Here is a 24,384-nt window from a genome sequence, read left to right as displayed (position 1 = left end):
TAACGTAGGCTACAAGGGAATAGCGATAGATGGTTTAGGGGGCGATTTCGGATTCAGCCATAGTTTCATTGTCTAATTGATTAGAGTCTCACCTGTTAGCTGCTGGTCTTTGTCTTGTGTTAGCATTACCTGGATGTTAGCCTCATTTGTTTACTGGATTATCCCTGTTTTTTTTTTTTTTGGTTTCTATTAAAATACTAGTCCTACTTAACTGCTCTTCAAGCCTCATCATTCTGGATCAACCAGTCAGCAGGTGTGACATAGTGCTAGTCTAATGGTGGACCAACATTGACATTTCTGAGTCCGTTCCAGTGAAAGAAATCCCAAAGTCTGTTCCATTAAATGAAATTCCAGAGCCCGCTCCAGAGGGAGCAGTTCCATACACCATAGCAGTTCCAAGACATACAACATAGTCATGCTCTTCTCAAGCAAAACCGAGCTGGTGTAACTGGTCCCAAACCAGCACATGAATGCAACTATGTGTACGGTGTAGCCTATATATTTGAATCACACTTGGTAGATGATACCTCCACAGGCTTGACTTCACATGCATGGAGCACCACATCTGACATTATGTTTCCAGCCCCATTCCACAACACCTGTCCAACTCTCTCAGATGGGACAGCAGCTCATTTATCACGTCTGATTTACAGCAGATCACCAATCTTGCTGATTCGTCCAGTCCCGTCATTTTAGGGCATAATATTATCTTTCTGCCTGAGTTCTCCTCTGATAGCAGCCAGGAGGGAGCAGATAGTATCTGGCGTCACAATCCACAAACCCTTTCCTGGCACAAGAGCTTACTGGGATGTGGCCAGCTGACATGGAGGCTTCACTCAGAACCATTCTAACTTAGCCAGGCAAATATTTTTCCAGGCTTGTGAGCAGAGCAGCATTAACACTATTCAGACCCCAGTGTTTGAGACTGAATGAGTGAAGGGTGATTAAATAGGTTTTTTGTTTGAATGAGCCAGAGCGGGAAGAGGGCAGCAAAAAACACTTTACCTCATAATTGGAGACAGATCAGCGGCTGATGTAAGGTTTATGGATGGGCCATAAATACAGGGCCACAGTAGAACATGCAGCAGATCCGCTGTCAACTCCAGCCGCTTCGCTAAGACAATGGACTTTAGGCCATCTTGTCGTTTTATTGATCCGGTTATCTGCCGGTTGCCAATACCTTTTATTGAGCCGATCACGCTATCTAAGCCGGTTTACTATCGTCCTTATTTCTGGCGCTTTCCAAACTGGTGGGAGGGTGACATGTCAGAGGTGAGTTAAACTTCTGATGTTGCTACAAATTAGCCATTACCCAAATAGCTACTTTACTTTTTTAAAGATTCAATTCGTTTTTAAATCGTTTGTAATAATAACACAATAACCATAACGCGTTGTTCATTATAAACGTGGGATTATGAATTATATTGAGAACGTCGTACATAGAAAACATGCCGTAATGTACCCTGAGTGTAAACCTTAGACGCATTCATCGTGAAGCGTGCTAGCGATTTTCAAAGTTTAATATAAAGATTAATAAAACGTTACACTCACTTCTTCTTCTGGAGGTGCAGCAGGAACACGAATAGTTGGTACCGATACTTATTTCAGGAGCAGCTTCTTAGCAAAACCAGCTTTATAACGTTACTGACCCTCGTTTGTAAAGCTGTCTGGTGTGTGAAATGATTTGCGCAAACATGAAAGCATTGACGTTGATCGTGGGGAATATTCCCTTCGAAAACAAACTCAGCCACTGCGTCTTCAGCGGTTCGGATTAAGGAACATCAAAATTATGCTGTGTTCGTTATTACACCCAAGAACAGAACACCACAATCGCTTAGAAGCCATTCTGCTCATAGACAGTGCTTCAGCGTATCAACAATGATGTGCGGACTATGATTGACAGCTCGCTCACGAGCGAGGGCGGGTCTGTGTTGAAACGCTGCTGTCAATCAACAATCGTGGGAGGGGCGTCCGACCGTGTGACGTCACATGGTCGAACGGCTTGATTTGAGAGAGGGGAAAACATATAAGAAGATTAAAAAAAAAAACACTGGATGTATTTTTATCATTTTATGATGGTTGTGTATAGGCACTGCCAACACACATTTCAGTATAATCAACTTGTAAAAGTGCATGTACCATTATATGACCCCATGTTAGTTAATAATAATGTTAATTTAGGCTATATGATTAATGTTAAAAATGTATCAGCATACACTACCGGATTTTTTTTTTAGCAAGGACACCTTAACTTGATAAAAAAGTAACAGTAAAGACTTTTAATGTTACAAAAGATTTCTATTTCAAACATGCTGTTCTATCAAACACATACTGTGAAAATGCTTTAAAGTTTCCACAAAAACATTAAGCAGCACCAACATTTTCAACATTGATAATAATAAGAAACGTATCTTGAGCAGCAAATCAGCAGAGAATGATTTCTGAAGGATCATGTGACACTAAAGACTGGAGTAATGCTTCTGAAAATCCAGCTTTGCATCACATGAATGAATTACATTCTAAAATATATTAACAAAGAAACCTGTTATTTTCAATTGTAATAATATTTTACAATATTACTGTTTTTTACTGTATTTTCAATTAAATAAATATAGTCTTGGTGAGCATAAGAGTCTCTGAAACACTGAAAAATCTTACAGAGCTCAAACTATTGATGGTAGTGTATTTATAATTAACAATTAGATTATTAAATGAACAACTACTGTAAAAGTATTGCTTTTGTTACAGCATGATGATGCATTAATTATTGCTAACAAATTGATTCATAGTAAAGACGTTCCCTTAAATTAGATTAACAGAATGTTCTTTATGAGCTAGTCACATTATTAGAACTGCAGGTTTTCAGTCTTTTGCAGTATTCAGTTTGCCATTTTCCCTTACACAGGTGAGAATGGACAGAGATCGCTTTGTAGTCATCCTGGATGTGAGGCACTACTCTCCAGACGAACTGACTGTCAAGGCCAATGATGATTATATTGAGGTTCATGCGAAACGTGATGAAGAAGGGCAGGTAACAAAACAAGTATTCAAACTCACCTTCATTTTATTCACCATTTTGAACTTGGCTGTTCTGGATTAATTAATTGCATAAATTAAGTTTATTGTAGTATTGTGTTATAAAAAGCAAGGTTAGACATATTCAAGACATATTCCAAAGGCAACATGTGAAGAACTTTCTCACTTTCAGTTCATGAATTTCAATTAAACTGAACTGGTCACACTCACTGGTTGTTGGGGAGGACAGGAAGTGAAAGACTAAAGACTTTAAAAACCTTTTTAAACTTTCAATCAACATCCAATGTTTTTCTTGACAAACTTTCCCTTTTCTTATTAAAATGGCACTATCATTCACACTATCATTCAAAAGTTTGGGGTTGGAAAGACGTTTAAATATTTTTGAAAGAAATCTCTTTCTTTCTTCTCACCGATGCTGCATTTATATGATCAAAAATACACAGTAACATAAGAAATATTATTACAATATATACTGTTTTAATGTGTTAAATATATTTTTAAAAGTCAAATTTCCCCATTTTTAAATATATTTTATTATAATTTAATTTCATAATTGTCTTACTCCAGTCTTCAGTGTCACATGATTCATCAGAAATAATTAATATGCTGATTTGCTGCTCAAGAAACATTTCTTATTATTATCAATGTTGAAAACAGTTCATATTTTTTGTAGAAATTATGATCCTTATGATCAACTAAGATTCTTTGTTGAATAGAATGTTCAAAAGAGCCGCATTTATTTGGAACAGAAATCATTTGTAACATTATAAATGTCTTTACTGTGACTTTTGATCTATTTATTGTGTCCTTCTCTAAAATTAAAAATTTTGAATGTCAATTCTAGTTTTTTGTTTGCTACCTCAACTTAAAGTCAATTCAACTTTATTCTCAGTGACGTGTCATTGTGCAATGACTGATTTACATCACTTCAAAGAAACTGTATCTGTTACAGGATGAACATGGCGTTGTGGCAGAGGTGTTTTACCGGAAGTTTAAGATCCCATCCGGTGTGGATCCAGGGTCCATCACCTCCTCTCTGTCCTCTGATGGCTTTCTGACCGTCAGCACATCTCGCCGCGTGCAGGACATCACCTGTGATGAGAAGCCACCAGCACAGAAGTAAACCCGTCAATAGCTGCACCTCTGCCTCTCTTCTCCAAACAAACCCAGCAGCTTCACCACGACTGAGAGAACCATCAGTACTGCAACAGGCATAAGATCACATGCTTTAATGCAACACATAGAACCAAACAAAGTTATATAACCATATACAAACATATCTGTCCATACTGTGCAATACAATGTCAGGCAAAACGTGCAGTACGTCAATGCTTTAGGCCTGTAAATGCAGGTTGTTATAGGAGTTGGGTTTGGTTTGTTATATTTATGGCCTACAGTTGGACGTTGTATGTAATTATGTGGCTGACTTGGATGATGATTGTTACTTTGGCTTTGAGAGGAAGCAGAATTGAAATGGGATGTTGTGCAGCATCTGAATACTGATGAATGCTGGTATAAAGGATCTCATCTTGTGATATCTCAGCATATGTTGAGCATCTGAATGTAAAGTTTGCTGCACTTATGAATCTGTTTGATACTGGGGTCTAAACTAACAGACTAAGTTGAATGTGTTTTGCTGAATTTTGTTGCACTTAATGGACAGTAATAAAGATGACTTTGTAAATGAATATATATGATTAATCACTGACAGTGTCAGGCTGTATGGACATCTATTATGTGAGACAGACAAATGTGCCTTATTTACCTCAGTGGTGTAACAAGATGCCATGGATCACATTTGATTGTCAAATGTGGTGTAGTTAAAAAACAAAACAAAACAAAAAAACACATCCTGAGTTTGGATTACTGATGACAGGGGTGTAGTTACTGACATAATTCCCCTTGTGACATCATTCCCAAAGTGCTTTAAATTTAATTTTCCATACCTCTCAAAGTGACGTATTACAACTAACAACTGTGACAGTAGCTATTTTCAGCATTAAAAAATAAAAAAAGGTTTCTTTTTCTTCTTTTTTTCTGCACAACTTACAGAAGTACGGTGACGCATTGCTGCTACATACATATTATTTTTTTCCCCTCAATTATGTCGTAATAACGAGATCTTATGTCGTTAAAACGACATATTTTCTCGTAATAACATGATCTTATGTCGTTAGAACGACATCTTTTTATCGTTATAACGAGATGTTATGTCGTTAAAACGACATATTTTCTTGGCCTTATAAGGACATGTGCAGTCATGTACAAAATTTGCCTTTATCCACATAAAATTGATAGCCTATCACGCCTTTATCACACTTCTACATTCAAAAAGCTTAAGCAAATAGTAGCAGCCCCCAATCAGGAAAAATTAATCAATGAGGCCCTTTTTTTAAAATATATTTTATATAGGCCTATACGTTTTTTTTTTACATATAATATATTATATATTGTATGATTTTTGTTAATAGGCTATATCTTCATTACCTAGAGATATAATTAAACAAAAAGTGGTCAAAACACATCTAACAGAACATAGCCTAAGTTGTTTATTTTTTACAACATTGTGTTCTTATTTTGTTTAATTAACGAAATGTCAATCTTCGTCTTTATAACAGAAGATACAATACAATACAAAAATCTTTAAGATAAAGCCTACAATCTTCACATTCTTCACAACGGATTGTCACCTTATAAACAGTCCTTTGTGTGGTGGAATAAGCAATGCTATATAGAAATATATGGTTAGTATCTTAATTTAAAATGTATTTTATTATTTTATTAGTTCATTAACTATTAATGCTAACTCAACTAATTTAATGCAATGAGCTGGATACTAATTACTAATTAAATAATGTCAAATATGAAATGTAGGCTATTGATTAGAGTTGCCATAGACTAAAGATTTTTCTAGACTAGTAGTCATTCATTTAAGCAATTAGGACTAATCGTACATTTATATTCAATCCTGGGTGCATATGGTCAGTACACTCTGCACAGACATTCATTGCTTTTCAGCTTATTGCGACCCGAGTTCAAGTCCCGGTTCGTCAAACTGTCTTGATGCTATACTGTCCTATCATAATTAAAGGCAAAAAAAAAAAAAAAATTCTTTAAACTGATGCAAGTAAAGCTCCATCCTCACACAAAAATAAAATCAGCATTTTTTAAGCCATTACATCAACACCTCTCATAATGGGAGTGGGGGAACGGATTCCGACAGCTGTTTTTTTTGCCGTCGGATTCTGTTCCCCCCATATTTCTGACACACTGAGGTTCTAATATTTATCAAATTGATGCTTTTTAAGCTCCATCCACACACAGAATTGAATAAGCATATTTTAAGCCGATACATCAACATCTCTCATCATTGGGGTGGGGGAACGGATTTCGACAGCTGAACTATTTGCCGTCGGATTCTGTTCCCCCTATGTTTCTTACACAATGAGGTTCTAATATGTATCACATTGCAGCAAGTTATTATACCCAATAGCCTAGTGGTCAGTACACTCTGCACTGACATTAGATGCTTTTCAGCTTATTGCGACCCGAGTTCAAGTCCCGCTTTGTCAAACTGTCTTGATACTATACTGTCCTATCATAATTAAAGGCAAAAAAATACAATTCTCTAAACTGATGCAAGTTAAGCTCCATACTCACACAAAATTAAAATCAGCATTTTTTAAGCCATTACATCAACACCTCTCATAATGAGAGTGGGGGAACGGATTCCGACAGCTGTTTTTTGGCCGTCGGATTCTGTTCCCCCCATATTTCTGACACACTGAGGTTCTAATATTTATCAAATTGATGCTGTTTAAGCTCCAGCCACACACAGAATAGAATAAGCATATTTTAAGCCGATACATCAACATCTCTCATCATTGGGGTGGGGGAACGGATTTCGACAGCTGAACTATTTGCCGTCGGATTCTGTTCCCCCTATGTTTCTTAGACAATGAGGTTCTAATATGTATCACATTGCAGCTAATTATTGCAGCTGTTTTTTTTTTTTTGCCGTCGGATTCTGTTCCCCCCATATTTCTGACAGACTGAGGTTCTAATATTTATCAAATTGATGCTGTTTAAGCTCCATCCACACACAGAATAGAATAAGCATATTTTAAGCCGATACATCAACATCTCTCATCATTGGGGTGGGGGAACGGATTTCGACAGCTGAACTATTTGCCGTCGGATTCTGTTCCCCCTATGTTTCTTACACAATGAGGTTCTAATATGTATCACATTGCAGCAAGTTACTATACCCAATAGCCTAGTGGTCAGTACACTCTGCACTGACATTAGATGCTTTTCAGCTTATTGCGACCCGAGTTCAAGTCCCGGTTCGTCAAACTGTCTTGATGCTATACTGTCCTATCATAATTAAAGGCAAAAAAAAAAAAAAATTCTTTAAACTGATGCAAGTAAAGCTCCATCCTCACACAAAAATAAAATCAGCATTTTTTAAGCCATTACATCAACACCTCTCATAATGGGAGTGGGGGAACGGATTCCGACAGCTGTTTTTTTTGCCGTCGGATTCTGTTCCCCCCATATTTCTGACACACTGAGGTTCTAATATTTATCAAATTGATGCTTTTTAAGCTCCATCCACACACAGAATTGAATAAGCATATTTTAAGCCGATACATCAACATCTCTCATCATTGGGGTGGGGGAACGGATTTCGACAGCTGAACTATTTGCCGTCGGATTCTGTTCCCCCTATGTTTCTTACACAATGGGGTTCTAATATTTATCACATTGCAGTGAGTTACAAAACCCAATAGCCTAGTGGTCAGTACACTCTGCACTGACATTAGATGCTTTTCAGCTTATTGCGACCCGAGTTCAAGTCCCGCTTCGTCAAACTGTCTTGATACTATACTGTCCTATCATAATTAAAGGCAAAATAAATATATTTTCTAAACTGATGCAAGTTAAGCTCCATCCTCACACAAAAATAAAATCAGCATTTTTTAAGCCATTACATCAACACCTCTCTTAATGGGAGTGGGGGAACGGATTCCAACAGCTGTTTTGTTTTTGCCGTCGGATTCTGTTCCCCCCATATTTCTGACACACTGAGGTTCTACTATTTATCAAATTGATGCTGTTTAAGCTCCATCCACACACAAGCATATTTTAAGCCAATAAATCAACATCTCTCATAATGGGAGTGGGGGAACGGATTCCGACAGCTGTTTTTTTGCCGTCGGATTCTGTTCCCCCCATATTTCTGACACACTGAGGTTCTAATATTTATCAAATTGATGCTGTTTAAGCTCCATCCACACACAGAATAGAATAAGCATATTTTAAGCCGATACATCAACATCTCTCATCATTGGGGTGGGGGAACGGATTTCGACAGCTGAACTATTTGCCGTCGGATTCTGTTCCCCCATGTTTCTTAGACAATGAGGTTCTAATATGTATCACATTGCAGCTAATAATTGTACCCAATAGCATAGTGGTCAGTACACTCTGCACTGACATTCATTGCTTTTCAGCTTATTGCGACCCGAGTTCAAGTCCCGGTTCGTCAAACTTTCTTTATACTATACGGTCCTATAATAATAAAAGGAAAAAAAAAAAATTCTTTAAACTGATGCAAGTTAAGCTCCATCCACACACAATAATAAAATCAGCATTTTTTAAGCCATTACATCAACACCTCTCATAATGGGAGTGGGGGAACGGATTCCGACAGCTGTTTTTTTTGCCGTCGGATTCTGTTCCCCCCATATTTCTGACAGACTGAGGTTCTAATATTTATCAAATTGATGCTGTTTAAGCTCCATCCACACACAGAATAAAATAAGCATATTTTAAGCCGATACATCAACATCTTTCATCATTGGGGTGGGGGAACGGATTTCGACAGCTGAACTATTTGCCGTCGGATTCTGTTCCCCCTATGTTTCTTAGACAATGAGGTTCTAATATGTATCACATTGCAGCTAATAATTGTACCCAATAGCATAGTGGTCAGTACACTCTGCACTGACATTCATTGCTTTTCAGCTTATTGCGACCCGAGTTCAAGTCCCGGTTCGTCAAACTTTCTTTATACTATACGGTCCTATAATAATAAAAGGAAAAAAAAAAATTCTTTAAACTGATGCAAGTTAAGCTCCATCCACACACAATAATAAAATCAGCATTTTTTAAGCCATTACATCAACACCTCTCATAATGGGAGTGGGGGAACGGATTCCGACAGCTGTTTTTTTTGCCGTCGGATTCTGTTCCCCCCATATTTCTGACAGACTGAGGTTCTAATATTTATCAAATTGATGCTGTTTAAGCTCCATCCACACACAGAATAAAATAAGCATATTTTAAGCCGATACATCAACATCTTTCATCATTGGGGTGGGGGAACGGATTTCGACAGCTGAACTATTTGCCGTCGGATTCTGTTCCCCCTATGTTTCTTAGACAATGAGGTTCTAATATGTATCACATTGCATTTAGTTACTGTACCCAATAGCCTAGTGGTCAGTACACTCTACACTGACAATAGATGCTTTTCAGCTTATTGCGACCCCAGTTCAAGTCCCGGTTCGTCAAACTTTCTTTATACTATACGGTCCTATCATAATAAAAGGCAAAACAAAATATTCTCTAAACTGATGCAAGTTAAGCTCCATCCTCACACAAAATTAAAATCAGCACTTTTTAAGCCATTACATCAACACCTCTCATAATGGGAGTGGGGGAACGGATTCCGACAGCTGTTTTTTTGCCGTCGGATTCTGTTCCCCCCATATTTCTGACACACTGAGGTTCTAATATTTATCAAATTGATGCTGTTTAAGCTCCATCCACACACAGAATAGAATAAGCATATTTTAAGCCGATACATCAACATCTCTCATCATTGGGGTGGGGGAACGGATTTCGACAGCTGAACTATTTGCCGTCGGATTCTGTTCCCCCTATGTTTCTTAGACAATGAGGTTCTAATATGTATCACATTGCAACTAGTTACTGTACCCAATAGCCTAGTGGTCAGTACACTCTACACTGACATTAGATGCTTTTCAGCTTATTGCGACCCGAGTTCAAGTCCCGCTTTGTCAAACTGTCTTGATACTATACTGTCCTATCATAATTAAAGGCAAAAAATATATATTCTCTAAACTGATGCAAGTTAAGCTCCATCCTCAAACAAAATTAAAATCAGCATTTTTTAAGCCATTACATCAACACCTCTCATAATGGGAGTGGGGGAAAGGATTCCGACAGCTGTTTTTTTGCCGTCGGATTCTGTTCCCCCCATATTTCTGACACACTGAGGTTCTAATATTTATCAAATTGATGCTGTTTAAGCTCCATCCACACACAGAATAGAATAAGCATATTTTAAGCCGATACATCAACATCTCTCATCATTGGGGTGGGGGAACGGATTTCGACAGCTGAACTATTTGCCGTCGGATTCTGTTCCCCCTATGTTTCTTAGACAATGAGGTTCTAATATGTATCACATTGCAACTAGTTACTGTACCCAATAGCCTAGTGGTCAGTACACTCTACACTGACATTAGATGCTTTTCAGCTTATTGCGACCCGAGTTCAAGTCCCGCTTTGTCAAACTGTCTTGATACTATACTGTCCTATCATAATTAAAGGCAAAAAATATATATTCTCTAAACTGATGCAAGTTAAGCTCCATCCTCAAACAAAATTAAAATCAGCATTTTTTAAGCCATTACATCAACACCTCTCATAATGGGAGTGGGGGAAAGGATTCCGACAGCTGTTTTTTTGCCGTCGGATTCTGTTCCCCCCATATTTCTGACACACTGAGGTTCTAATATTTATCAAATTGATGCTGTTTAAGCTCCATCCACACACAGAATAGAAAAAGCATATTTTAAGCCGATACATCAACATCTCTCATCATTGGGGTGGGGGAACGGATTTCGACAGCTGAACTATTTGCCGTCGGATTCTGTTCCCCCTATGTTTCTTAGACAATGAGGTTCTAATATGTATCACATTGCAGCTATTTACTGTACCCAATAGCCTAGTAGTCAGTACACTCTACACTGACAATAGATGCTTTTCAGCTTATTGCGACCCGAGTTCAAGTCCCGGTTCGTCAAACTTTCTTTATACTATACGGTCCTATCATAATAAAAGGCAAAAAAAAAATTCTCTAAACTGATGCAAGTTAAGCTCCATCCTCACACAAAATTAAAATCAGCATTTTTTAAGCCATTACATCAACACCTCTCATAATGAGAGTGGGGGAACGGATTCCGACAGCTGTTTTTTTGCCGTCGGATTCTGTTCCCCCCATATTTCTGACACACTGAGGTTCTAATATTTATCAAATTGATGCTGTTTAAGCTCCATCCACACACAGAATAGAATAAGCATATTTTAAGCCGATACATCAACATCTCTCATCATTGGGGTGGGGGAAAGGATTTCGACAGCTGAACTATTTGCCGTCGGATTCTGTTCCCCCTATGTTTCTTAGACAATGAGGTTCTAATATGTATCACATTGCAGCTAATTATTGTACCCAATAGCATAGTGGTCAGTACACTCTGGACTGACATTCATTGCTTTTTAGCTTATTGCGACCCGAGTTCAAGTCCCGGTTCGTCAAACTTTCTTTATACTATACGGTCCTATCATAATAAAAGGAAAAAAAAAAAAAATTCTTTAAACTGATGCAAGTTAAGCTCCATCCACACACAATAATAAAATCAGCATTTTTTAAGCCATTACATCAACACCTCTCATAATGGGAGTGGGGGAACGGATTCCGACAGCTGTTTTTTTTGCCGTCGGATTCTGTTCCCCCCATATTTCTGACAGACTGAGGTTCTAATATTTATCAAATTGATGCTGTTTAAGCTCCATCCACACACAGAATAGAATAAGCATATTTTAAGCCGATACATCAACATCTCTCATCATTGGGGTGGGGGAACGGATTTCGACAGCTGAACTATTTGCCGTCGGATTCTGTTCCCCCTATGTTTCTTACACAATGAGGTTCTAATATGTATCACATTGCAGCAAGTTACTATACCCAATAGCCTAGTGGTCAGTACACTCTGCACTGACATTAGATGCTTTTCAGCTTATTGCGACCCGAGTTCAAGTCCCGCTTTGTCAAACTGTCTTGATACTATACTGTCCTATCATAATTAAAGGCAAAAAAATAAAATTCTCTAAACTGATGCAAGTTAAGCTCCATCCTCACACAAAATTAAAATCAGCATTTTTTAAGCCATTACATCAACACCTCTCATAATGAGAGTGGGGGAATGGATTCCGACAGCTGTTTTTTTGCCGTCGGATTCTGTTCCCCCCATATTTCTGACAGACTGAGGTTCTAATATTTATCAAATTGATGCTGTTTAAGCTCCATCCACACACAGAATAGAATAAGCATATTTTAAGCCGATACATCAACATCTCTCATCATTGGGGTGGGGGAACGGATTTCGACAGCTGAACTATTTGCCGTCGGATTCTGTTCCCCCTATGTTTCTTACACAATGAGGTTCTAATAAGTATCACATTGCAGCAAGTTACTATACCCAATAGCCTAGTGGGCAGTACACTCTGCACTGACATTAGATGCTTTTCAGCTTATTGCGACCCGAGTTCAAGTCCCGCTTTGTCAAACTGTCTTGATACTATACTGTCCTATCATAATAAAAGGCAAAAAAATAAAATTCTCTAAACTGATGCAAGTTAAGCTCCATCCTCACACAAAATTAAAATCAGCATTTTTTAAGCCATTACATCAACACCTCTCATAATGGGAGTGGGGGAACGGATTCCGACAGCTGTTTTTTTGCCGTCGGATTCTGTTCCCCCCATATTTCTGACACACTGAGGTTCTATTATTTATCAAATTGATGCTGTTTAAGCTCCATCCACACACAAGCATATTTTAAGCCGATACATCAACATCTCTCATCATTGGGGTGGGGGAACGGATTTCGACAGCTGAACTATTTGCCGTCGGATTCTGTTCCCCCTATGTTTCTTAGACAATGAGGTTATAATATGTATCACATTGCATCTAGTTACTGTACCCAATAGCCTAGTGGTCAGTACACTCTACACTGACAATAGATGCTTTTCAGCTTATTGCGACCCGAGTTCAAGTCCCGGTTCGTCAAACTTTCTTTATACTATACGGTCCTATCATAATAAAAGGCAAAACAAAATATTCTCTAAACTGATGCAAGTTAAGCTCCATCCTCACACAAAATTAAAATCAGCACTTTTTAAGCCATTACATCAACACCTCTCATAATGGGAGTGGGGGAACGGATTCCGACAGCTGTTTTTTTTGCCGTCGGATTCTGTTCCCCCCATATTTCTGACACACTGAGGTTCTAATATTTATCAAATTGATGCTGTTTAAGCTCCATCCACACACAGAATAGAATAAGCATATTTTAAGCCGATACATCAACATCTCTCATCATTGGGGTGGGGGAACGGATTTCGACAGCTGAACTATTTGCCGTCGGATTCTGTTCCCCCTATGTTTCTTAGACAATGAGGTTCTAATATGTATCACATTGCAATTAGTTACAAAACCCAATAGCCTAGTGGTCAGTACACTCTACACTGACATTAGATGCTTTTCAGCTTATTGCGACCCGAGTTCAAGTCCCGCTTTGTCAAACTGTCTTGATACTATACTGTCCTATCATAATCAAAGGCAAAAAATATATATTCTCTAAACTGATGCAAGTTAAGCTCCATCCTCACACAAAATTAAAATCAGCATTTTTTAAGCCATTACATCAACACCTCTCATAATGGGAGTGGGGGAACGGATTCCGACAGCTGTTTTTTTGCCGTCGGATTCTGTTCCCCCCATATTTCTGACACACTGAGGTTCTAATATTTATCAAATTGATGCTGTTTAAGCTCCATCCACACACAGAATAGAAAAAGCATATTTTAAGCCGATACATCAACATCTCTCATCATTGGGGTGGGGGAACGGATTTCGACAGCTGAACTATTTGCCGTCGGATTCTGTTCCCCCTATGTTTCTTAGACAATGAGGTTCTAATATGTATCACATTGCAGCTATTTACTGTACCCAATAGCCTAGTAGTCAGTACACTCTACACTGACAATAGATGATTTTCAGCTTATTGCGACCCGAGTTCAAGTCCCGGTTCGTCAAACTTTCTTTATACTATACGGTCCTATCATAATAAAAGGCAAAAAAAAAATTCTCTAAACTGATGCAAGTTAAGCTCCATCCTCACACAAAATTAAAATCAGCATTTTTTAAGCCATTACATCAACACCTCTCATAATGAGAGTGGGGGAACGGATTCCGACAGCTGTTTTTTGCCGTCGGATTCTGTTCCCCCCATATTTCTGACACACTGAGGTTCTAATATTTATCAAATTGATGCTGTTTAAGCTCCATCCACACACAGAATAGAATAAGCATATTTTAAGCCGATACATCAACATCTCTCATCATTGGGGTGGGGGAACGGATTTCGACAGCTGAACTATTTGCCGTCGGATTCTGTTCCCCCTATGTTTCTTAGACAATGAGGTTCTAATATGTATCACATTGCAGCTAATTATTGTACCCAATAGCATAGTGGTCAGTACACTCTGGACTGACATTCATTGCTTTTCAGCTTTTTGCGACCCGAGTTCAAGTCCCGGTTCGTCAAACTTTCTTTATACTATACGGTCCTATCATAATAAAAGGCAAAAAAAAAAAAATTCTTTAAACTGATGCAAGTTAAGCTCCATCCACACACAATAATAAAATCAGCATTTTTTAAGCCATTACATCAACACCTCTCATAATGGGAGTGGGGGAACGGATTCTGACAGCTGTTTTTTTTGCCGTCGGATTCTGTTCCCCCCATATTTCTGACAGACTGAGGTTCTAATATTTATCAAATTGATGCTGTTTAAGCTCCATCCACACACAGAATAGAATAAGCATATTTTAAGCCGATACATCAACATCTCTCATCATTGGGGTGGGGGAACGGATTTCGACAGCTGAACTATTTGCCGTCGGATTCTGTTCCCCCTATGTTTCTTACACAATGAGGTTCTAATATGTATCACATTGCAGCAAGTTACTATACCCAATAGCCTAGTGGTCACTACACTCTGCACTGACATTAGATGCTTTTCAGCTTATTGCGACCCGAGTTCAAGTCCCGCTTTGTCAAACTGTCTTGATACTATACTGTCCTATCATAATTAAAGTCAAAAAATATATATTCTCTAAACTGATGCAAGTTAAGCTCCATCCTCACACAAAATTAAAATCAGCATTTTTTAAGCCATTACATCAACACCTCTCATAATGGGAGTGGGGGAACGGATTCCGACAGCTGTTTTTTTGCCGTCGGATTCTGTTCCCCCCATATTTCTGACACACTGAGGTTCTAATATTTATCAAATTGATGCTGTTTAAGCTCCATCCACACACAGAATAGAATAAGCATATTTTAAGCCGATACATCAACATCTCTCATCATTGGGGTGGGGGAACGGATTTCGACAGCTGAACTATTTGCCGTCGGATTCTGTTCCCCCTATGTTTCTTAGACAATGAGGTTCTAATATGTATCACATTGCAGCTATTTACTGTACCCAATAGCCTAGTAGTCAGTACACTCTACACTGACAATAGATGTTTTTCAGCTTATTGCGACCCGAGTTCAAGTCCCGGTTCGTCAAACTTTCTTTATACTATACGGTCCTATCATAATAAAAGGCAAAAAAAAAAATTCTCTAAACTGATGCAAGTTAAGCTCCATCCTCACACAAAATTAAAATCAGCATTTTTTAAGCCATTACATCAACACCTCTCATAATGAGAGTGGGGGAACGGATTCCGACAGCTGTTTTTTTGCCGTCGGATTCTGTTCCCCCCATATTTCTGACAGACTGAGGTTCTAATATTTATCAAATTGATGCTGTTTAAGCTCCATCCACACACAGAATAGAATAAGCATATTTTAAGCCGATACATCAACATCTCTCATCATTGGGGTGGGGGAACGGATTTCGACAGCTGAACTATTTGCCGTCGGATTCTGTTCCCCCTATGTTTCTTACACAATGAGGTTCTAATATGTATCACATTGCAGCGAGTTACTATACCCAATAGCCTAGTGGTCAGTACACTCTGCACTGACATTAGATGCTTTTCAGCTTATTGCGACCCGAATTCAAGTCCCGCTTTGTCAAACTGTCTTGATACTATACTGTCCTATCATAATTAAAGGCAAAAAAATAAAATTCTCTAAACTGATGCAAGTTAAGCTCCATCCTCACACAAAATTAAAATCAGCATTTTTTAAGCCATTATATCAACACCTCTCATAATGGGAGTGGGGGAACGGATTCCGACAGCTGTTTTTTTGCCGTCGGATTCTGTTCCCCCCATATTTCTGACACACTGAGGTTCTAATATTTATCAAATTGATGCTGTTTAAGCTCCATCCACACACAAGCATATTTTAAGCCGATACATCAACATCTCTCATCATTGGGGTGGGGGAACGGATTTCGACAGCTGAACTATTTGCCGTCGGATTCTGTTCCCCCTATGTTTCTTAGACAATGAGGTTCTAATATGTATCACATTGCAGCTATTTACTGTACCCAATAGCCTAGTAGTCAGTACACTCTACACTGACAATAGATGTTTTTCAGCTTATTGCGACCCGAGTTCAAGTCCCGGTTCGTCAAACTTTCTTTATACTATACGGTCCTATCATAATAAAAGGAAAAAAAAAAAAAATTCTTTAAACTGATGCAAGTTAAGCTCCATCCACACACAATAATAAAATCAGCATTTTTTAAGCCATTACATCAACACCTCTCATAATGGGAGTGGGGGAACGGATTCCGACAGCTGTTTTTTTTGCCGTCGGATTCTGTTCCCCCCATATTTCTGACAGACTGAGGTTCTAATATTTATCAAATTGATGCTGTTTAAGCTCCATCCACACACAGAATAGAATAAGCATATTTTAAGCCGATACATCAACATCTCTCATCATTGGGGTGGGGGAACGGATTTCGACAGCTGAACTATTTGCCGTCGGATTCTGTTCCCCCTATGTTTCTTACACAATGAGGTTCTAATATGTATCACATTGCAGCAAGTTACTATACCCAATAGCCTAGTGGTCAGTACACTCTGCACTGACATTAGATGCTTTTCAGCTTATTGCGACCCGAGTTCAAGTCCCGCTTTGTCAAACTGTCTTGATACTATACTGTCCTATCATAATTAAAGGCAAAAAAATAAAATTCTCTAAACTGATGCAAGTTAAGCTCCATCCTCACACAAAATTAAAATCAGCATTTTTTAAGCCATTACATCAACACCTCTCATAATGAGAGTGGGGGAATGGATTCCGACAGCTGTTTTTTTGCCGTCGGATTCTGTTCCCCCCATATTTCTGACAGACTGAGGTTCTAATATTTATCAAATTGATGCTGTTTAAGCTCCATCCACACACAGAATAGAATAAGCATATTTTAAGCCGATACATCAACATCTCTCATCATTGGGGTGGGGGAACGGATTTCGACAGCTGAACTATTTGCCGTCGGATTCTGTTCCCCCTATGTTTCTTACACAATGAGGTTCTAATAAGTATCACATTGCAGCAAGTTACTATACCCAATAGCCTAGTGGGCAGTACACTCTGCACTGACATTAGATGCTTTTCAGCTTATTGCGACCCGAGTTCAAGTCCCGCTTTGTCAAACTGTCTTGATACTATACTGTCCTATCATAATAAAAGGCAAAAAAATAAAATTCTCTAAACTGATGCAAGTTAAGCTCCATCCTCACACAAAATTAAAATCAGCATTTTTTAAGCCATTACATCAACACCTCTCATAATGGGAGTGGGGGAACGGATTCCGACAGCTGTTTTTTTGCCGTCGGATTCTGTTCCCCCCATATTTCTGACACACTGAGGTTCTATTATTTATCAAATTGATGCTGTTTAAGCTCCATCCACACACAAGCATATTTTAAGCCGATACATCAACATCTCTCATCATTGGGGTGGGGGAACGGATTTCGACAGCTGAACTATTTGCCGTCGGATTCTGTTCCCCCTATGTTTCTTAGACAATGAGGTTATAATATGTATCACATTGCATCTAGTTACTGTACCCAATAGCCTAGTGGTCAGTACACTCTACACTGACAATAGATGCTTTTCAGCTTATTGCGACCCGAGTTCAAGTCCCGGTTCGTCAAACTTTCTTTATACTATACGGTCCTATCATAATAAAAGGCAAAAAAAAAATTCTCTAAACTGATGCAAGTTAAGCTCCATCCTCACACAAAATTAAAATCAGCATTTTTTAAGCCATTACATCAACACCTCTCATAATGAGAGTGGGGGAACGGATTCCGACAGCTGTTTTTTTGCCGTCGGATTCTGTTCCCCCCATATTTCTGACACACTGAGGTTCTAATATTTATCAAATTGATGCTGTTTAAGCTCCATCCACACACAGAATAGAATAAGCATATTTTAAGCCGATACATCAACATCTCTCATCATTGGGGTGGGGGAAAGGATTTCGACAGCTGAACTATTTGCCGTCGGATTCTGTTCCCCCTATGTTTCTTAGACAATGAGGTTCTAATATGTATCACATTGCAGCTAATTATTGTACCCAATAGCATAGTGGTCAGTACACTCTGGACTGACATTCATTGCTTTTTAGCTTATTGCGACCCGAGTTCAAGTCCCGGTTCGTCAAACTTTCTTTATACTATACGGTCCTATCATAATAAAAGGAAAAAAAAAAAAAATTCTTTAAACTGATGCAAGTTAAGCTCCATCCACACACAATAATAAAATCAGCATTTTTTAAGCCATTACATCAACACCTCTCATAATGGGAGTGGGGGAACGGATTCCGACAGCTGTTTTTTTTGCCGTCGGATTCTGTTCCCCCCATATTTCTGACAGACTGAGGTTCTAATATTTATCAAATTGATGCTGTTTAAGCTCCATCCACACACAGAATAGAATAAGCATATTTTAAGCCGATACATCAACATCTCTCATCATTGGGGTGGGGGAACGGATTTCGACAGCTGAACTATTTGCCGTCGGATTCTGTTCCCCCTATGTTTCTTACACAATGAGGTTCTAATATGTATCACATTGCAGCAAGTTACTATACCCAATAGCCTAGTGGTCAGTACACTCTGCACTGACATTAGATGCTTTTCAGCTTATTGCGACCCGAGTTCAAGTCCCGCTTTGTCAAACTGTCTTGATACTATACTGTCCTATCATAATTAAAGGCAAAAAAATAAAATTCTCTAAACTGATGCAAGTTAAGCTCCATCCTCACACAAAATTAAAATCAGCATTTTTTAAGCCATTACATCAACACCTCTCATAATGAGAGTGGGGGAATGGATTCCGACAGCTGTTTTTTTGCCGTCGGATTCTGTTCCCCCCATATTTCTGACAGACTGAGGTTCTAATATTTATCAAATTGATGCTGTTTAAGCTCCATCCACACACAGAATAGAATAAGCATATTTTAAGCCGATACATCAACATCTCTCATCATTGGGGTGGGGGAACGGATTTCGACAGCTGAACTATTTGCCGTCGGATTCTGTTCCCCCTATGTTTCTTACACAATGAGGTTCTAATAAGTATCACATTGCAGCAAGTTACTATACCCAATAGCCTAGTGGGCAGTACACTCTGCACTGACATTAGATGCTTTTCAGCTTATTGCGACCCGAGTTCAAGTCCCGCTTTGTCAAACTGTCTTGATACTATACTGTCCTATCATAATAAAAGGCAAAAAAATAAAATTCTCTAAACTGATGCAAGTTAAGCTCCATCCTCACACAAAATTAAAATCAGCATTTTTTAAGCCATTACATCAACACCTCTCATAATGGGAGTGGGGGAACGGATTCCGACAGCTGTTTTTTTGCCGTCGGATTCTGTTCCCCCCATATTTCTGACACACTGAGGTTCTATTATTTATCAAATTGATGCTGTTTAAGCTCCATCCACACACAAGCATATTTTAAGCCGATACATCAACATCTCTCATCATTGGGGTGGGGGAACGGATTTCGACAGCTGAACTATTTGCCGTCGGATTCTGTTCCCCCTATGTTTCTTAGACAATGAGGTTATAATATGTATCACATTGCATCTAGTTACTGTACCCAATAGCCTAGTGGTCAGTACACTCTACACTGACAATAGATGCTTTTCAGCTTATTGCGACCCGAGTTCAAGTCCCGGTTCGTCAAACTTTCTTTATACTATACGGTCCTATCATAATAAAAGGCAAAACAAAATATTCTCTAAACTGATGCAAGTTAAGCTCCATCCTCACACAAAATTAAAATCAGCACTTTTTAAGCCATTACATCAACACCTCTCATAATGGGAGTGGGGGAACGGATTCCGACAGCTGTTTTTTTTGCCGTCGGATTCTGTTCCCCCCATATTTCTGACACACTGAGGTTCTAATATTTATCAAATTGATGCTGTTTAAGCTCCATCCACACACAGAATAGAATAAGCATATTTTAAGCCGATACATCAACATCTCTCATCATTGGGGTGGGGGAACGGATTTCGACAGCTGAACTATTTGCCGTCGGATTCTGTTCCCCCTATGTTTCTTAGACAATGAGGTTCTAATATGTATCACATTGCAATTAGTTACAAAACCCAATAGCCTAGTGGTCAGTACACTCTACACTGACATTAGATGCTTTTCAGCTTATTGCGACCCGAGTTCAAGTCCCGCTTTGTCAAACTGTCTTGATACTATACTGTCCTATCATAATCAAAGGCAAAAAATATATATTCTCTAAACTGATGCAAGTTAAGCTCCATCCTCACACAAAATTAAAATCAGCATTTTTTAAGCCATTACATCAACACCTCTCATAATGGGAGTGGGGGAACGGATTCCGACAGCTGTTTTTTTGCCGTCGGATTCTGTTCCCCCCATATTTCTGACACACTGAGGTTCTAATATTTATCAAATTGATGCTGTTTAAGCTCCATCCACACACAGAATAGAAAAAGCATATTTTAAGCCGATACATCAACATCTCTCATCATTGGGGTGGGGGAACGGATTTCGACAGCTGAACTATTTGCCGTCGGATTCTGTTCCCCCTATGTTTCTTAGACAATGAGGTTCTAATATGTATCACATTGCAGCTATTTACTGTACCCAATAGCCTAGTAGTCAGTACACTCTACACTGACAATAGATGATTTTCAGCTTATTGCGACCCGAGTTCAAGTCCCGGTTCGTCAAACTTTCTTTATACTATACGGTCCTATCATAATAAAAGGCAAAAAAAAAATTCTCTAAACTGATGCAAGTTAAGCTCCATCCTCACACAAAATTAAAATCAGCATTTTTTAAGCCATTACATCAACACCTCTCATAATGAGAGTGGGGGAACGGATTCCGACAGCTGTTTTTTGCCGTCGGATTCTGTTCCCCCCATATTTCTGACACACTGAGGTTCTAATATTTATCAAATTGATGCTGTTTAAGCTCCATCCACACACAGAATAGAATAAGCATATTTTAAGCCGATACATCAACATCTCTCATCATTGGGGTGGGGGAACGGATTTCGACAGCTGAACTATTTGCCGTCGGATTCTGTTCCCCCTATGTTTCTTAGACAATGAGGTTCTAATATGTATCACATTGCAGCTAATTATTGTACCCAATAGCATAGTGGTCAGTACACTCTGGACTGACATTCATTGCTTTTCAGCTTTTTGCGACCCGAGTTCAAGTCCCGGTTCGTCAAACTTTCTTTATACTATACGGTCCTATCATAATAAAAGGCAAAAAAAAAAAAATTCTTTAAACTGATGCAAGTTAAGCTCCATCCACACACAATAATAAAATCAGCATTTTTTAAGCCATTACATCAACACCTCTCATAATGGGAGTGGGGGAACGGATTCTGACAGCTGTTTTTTTTGCCGTCGGATTCTGTTCCCCCCATATTTCTGACAGACTGAGGTTCTAATATTTATCAAATTGATGCTGTTTAAGCTCCATCCACACACAGAATAGAATAAGCATATTTTAAGCCGATACATCAACATCTCTCATCATTGGGGTGGGGGAACGGATTTCGACAGCTGAACTATTTGCCGTCGGATTCTGTTCCCCCTATGTTTCTTACACAATGAGGTTCTAATATGTATCACATTGCAGCAAGTTACTATACCCAATAGCCTAGTGGTCACTACACTCTGCACTGACATTAGATGCTTTTCAGCTTATTGCGACCCGAGTTCAAGTCCCGCTTTGTCAAACTGTCTTGATACTATACTGTCCTATCATAATTAAAGTCAAAAAATATATATTCTCTAAACTGATGCAAGTTAAGCTCCATCCTCACACAAAATTAAAATCAGCATTTTTTAAGCCATTACATCAACACCTCTCATAATGGGAGTGGGGGAACGGATTCCGACAGCTGTTTTTTTGCCGTCGGATTCTGTTCCCCCCATATTTCTGACACACTGAGGTTCTAATATTTATCAAATTGATGCTGTTTAAGCTCCATCCACACACAGAATAGAATAAGCATATTTTAAGCCGATACATCAACATCTCTCATCATTGGGGTGGGGGAACGGATTTCGACAGCTGAACTATTTGCCGTCGGATTCTGTTCCCCCTATGTTTCTTAGACAATGAGGTTCTAATATGTATCACATTGCAGCTATTTACTGTACCCAATAGCCTAGTAGTCAGTACACTCTACACTGACAATAGATGTTTTTCAGCTTATTGCGACCCGAGTTCAAGTCCCGGTTCGTCAAACTTTCTTTATACTATACGGTCCTATCATAATAAAAGGCAAAAAAAAAAATTCTCTAAACTGATGCAAGTTAAGCTCCATCCTCACACAAAATTAAAATCAGCATTTTTTAAGCCATTACATCAACACCTCTCATAATGAGAGTGGGGGAACGGATTCCGACAGCTGTTTTTTTGCCGTCGGATTCTGTTCCCCCCATATTTCTGACAGACTGAGGTTCTAATATTTATCAAATTGATGCTGTTTAAGCTCCATCCACACACAGAATAGAATAAGCATATTTTAAGCCGATACATCAACATCTCTCATCATTGGGGTGGGGGAACGGATTTCGACAGCTGAACTATTTGCCGTCGGATTCTGTTCCCCCTATGTTTCTTACACAATGAGGTTCTAATATGTATCACATTGCAGCGAGTTACTATACCCAATAGCCTAGTGGTCAGTACACTCTGCACTGACATTAGATGCTTTTCAGCTTATTGCGACCCGAATTCAAGTCCCGCTTTGTCAAACTGTCTTGATACTATACTGTCCTATCATAATTAAAGGCAAAAAAATAAAATTCTCTAAACTGATGCAAGTTAAGCTCCATCCTCACACAAAATTAAAATCAGCATTTTTTAAGCCATTATATCAACACCTCTCATAATGGGAGTGGGGGAACGGATTCCGACAGCTGTTTTTTTGCCGTCGGATTCTGTTCCCCCCATATTTCTGACACACTGAGGTTCTAATATTTATCAAATTGATGCTGTTTAAGCTCCATCCACACACAAGCATATTTTAAGCCGATACATCAACATCTCTCATCATTGGGGTGGGGGAACGGATTTCGACAGCTGAACTATTTGCCGTCGGATTCTGTTCCCCTTATGTTTCTTAGACAATGAGGTTCTAATATGTATCACATTGCAGCTATTTACTGTACCCAATAGCCTAGTGGTCAGTACACTCTACACTGACAATAGATGCTTTTCAGCTTATTGCGACCCGAGTTCAAGTCCCGCTTCGTCAAACTGTCTTGATACTATTCTGTCCTATCATAATTAAAGGCAAAAAATATATATTCTCTAAACTGATGCAAGTTAAGATCCATCCTCACACAAAATTAAAATCAGCATTTTTTAAGCCATTACATCAACACCTCTCATAATGGGAGTGGGGGAACGGATTCCGACAGCTGTTTTTTTGCCGTCGGATTCTGTTCCCCGCATATTTCTGACACACTGAGGTTCTAATATTTATCAAATTGATGCTGTTTAAGCTCCATCCACACACAGAATAGAATAAGCATATTTTAAGCCGATACATCAACATCTCTCATCATTGTGGTGGGGGAACGGATTTCGACAGCTGAACTATTTGCCGTCGGATTCTGTTCCCCCTATGTTTCTTACACAATGAGGTTCTAATATGTATCACATTGCAGCAAATTACTTTACCCA

At 38.8% G+C, this 24,384-nt stretch overlaps 1 protein-coding gene across 1 annotated transcript; it reads left to right on the top strand.

The window, feature by feature from the left end:
• Window positions 1–1,069: 1,069 nt before the first annotated feature.
• On the top strand, window positions 1,070–5,037 carry cryaba (crystallin, alpha B, a). The gene is made up of 3 exons (XM_079884971.1): window positions 1,070–1,272; window positions 2,906–3,031; window positions 3,989–5,037. The coding sequence occupies exons 1-3, from the start codon at window positions 1,123–1,125 to the stop codon at window positions 4,157–4,159; spliced, it is 447 nt and encodes a 148-aa protein (XP_079741097.1). The 5' UTR covers window positions 1,070–1,122; the 3' UTR covers window positions 4,160–5,037.
• Window positions 5,038–24,384: the final 19,347 nt, after the last annotated feature.

Source organism: Squalius cephalus (assembly GCF_949319135.1).
Source record: "Squalius cephalus genome assembly, chromosome: 11".
In the NCBI taxonomy this organism is placed as follows: Eukaryota; Metazoa; Chordata; class Actinopteri; order Cypriniformes; family Leuciscidae; genus Squalius; species Squalius cephalus.
The sequence above is the reverse complement of the archived record's forward strand: the minus strand, read 5'-3'. Positions and strand labels throughout refer to the sequence as shown.

Bases quoted from the DNA above. Each gene is read 5' to 3' on its own strand.
- cryaba (XM_079884971.1), top strand. From the start codon at position 1,123: ATGGACTTTAGGCCATCTTGTCGTTTTATTGATCCGGTTATCTGCCGG. The intron at 1,273-2,905 runs GTGAGTTAAACT...TCCCTTACACAG, and splicing joins GGGAGGGTGACATGTCAGAG to GTGAGAATGGACAGAGATCG. The intron at 3,032-3,988 runs GTAACAAAACAA...TATCTGTTACAG, and splicing joins AACGTGATGAAGAAGGGCAG to GATGAACATGGCGTTGTGGC.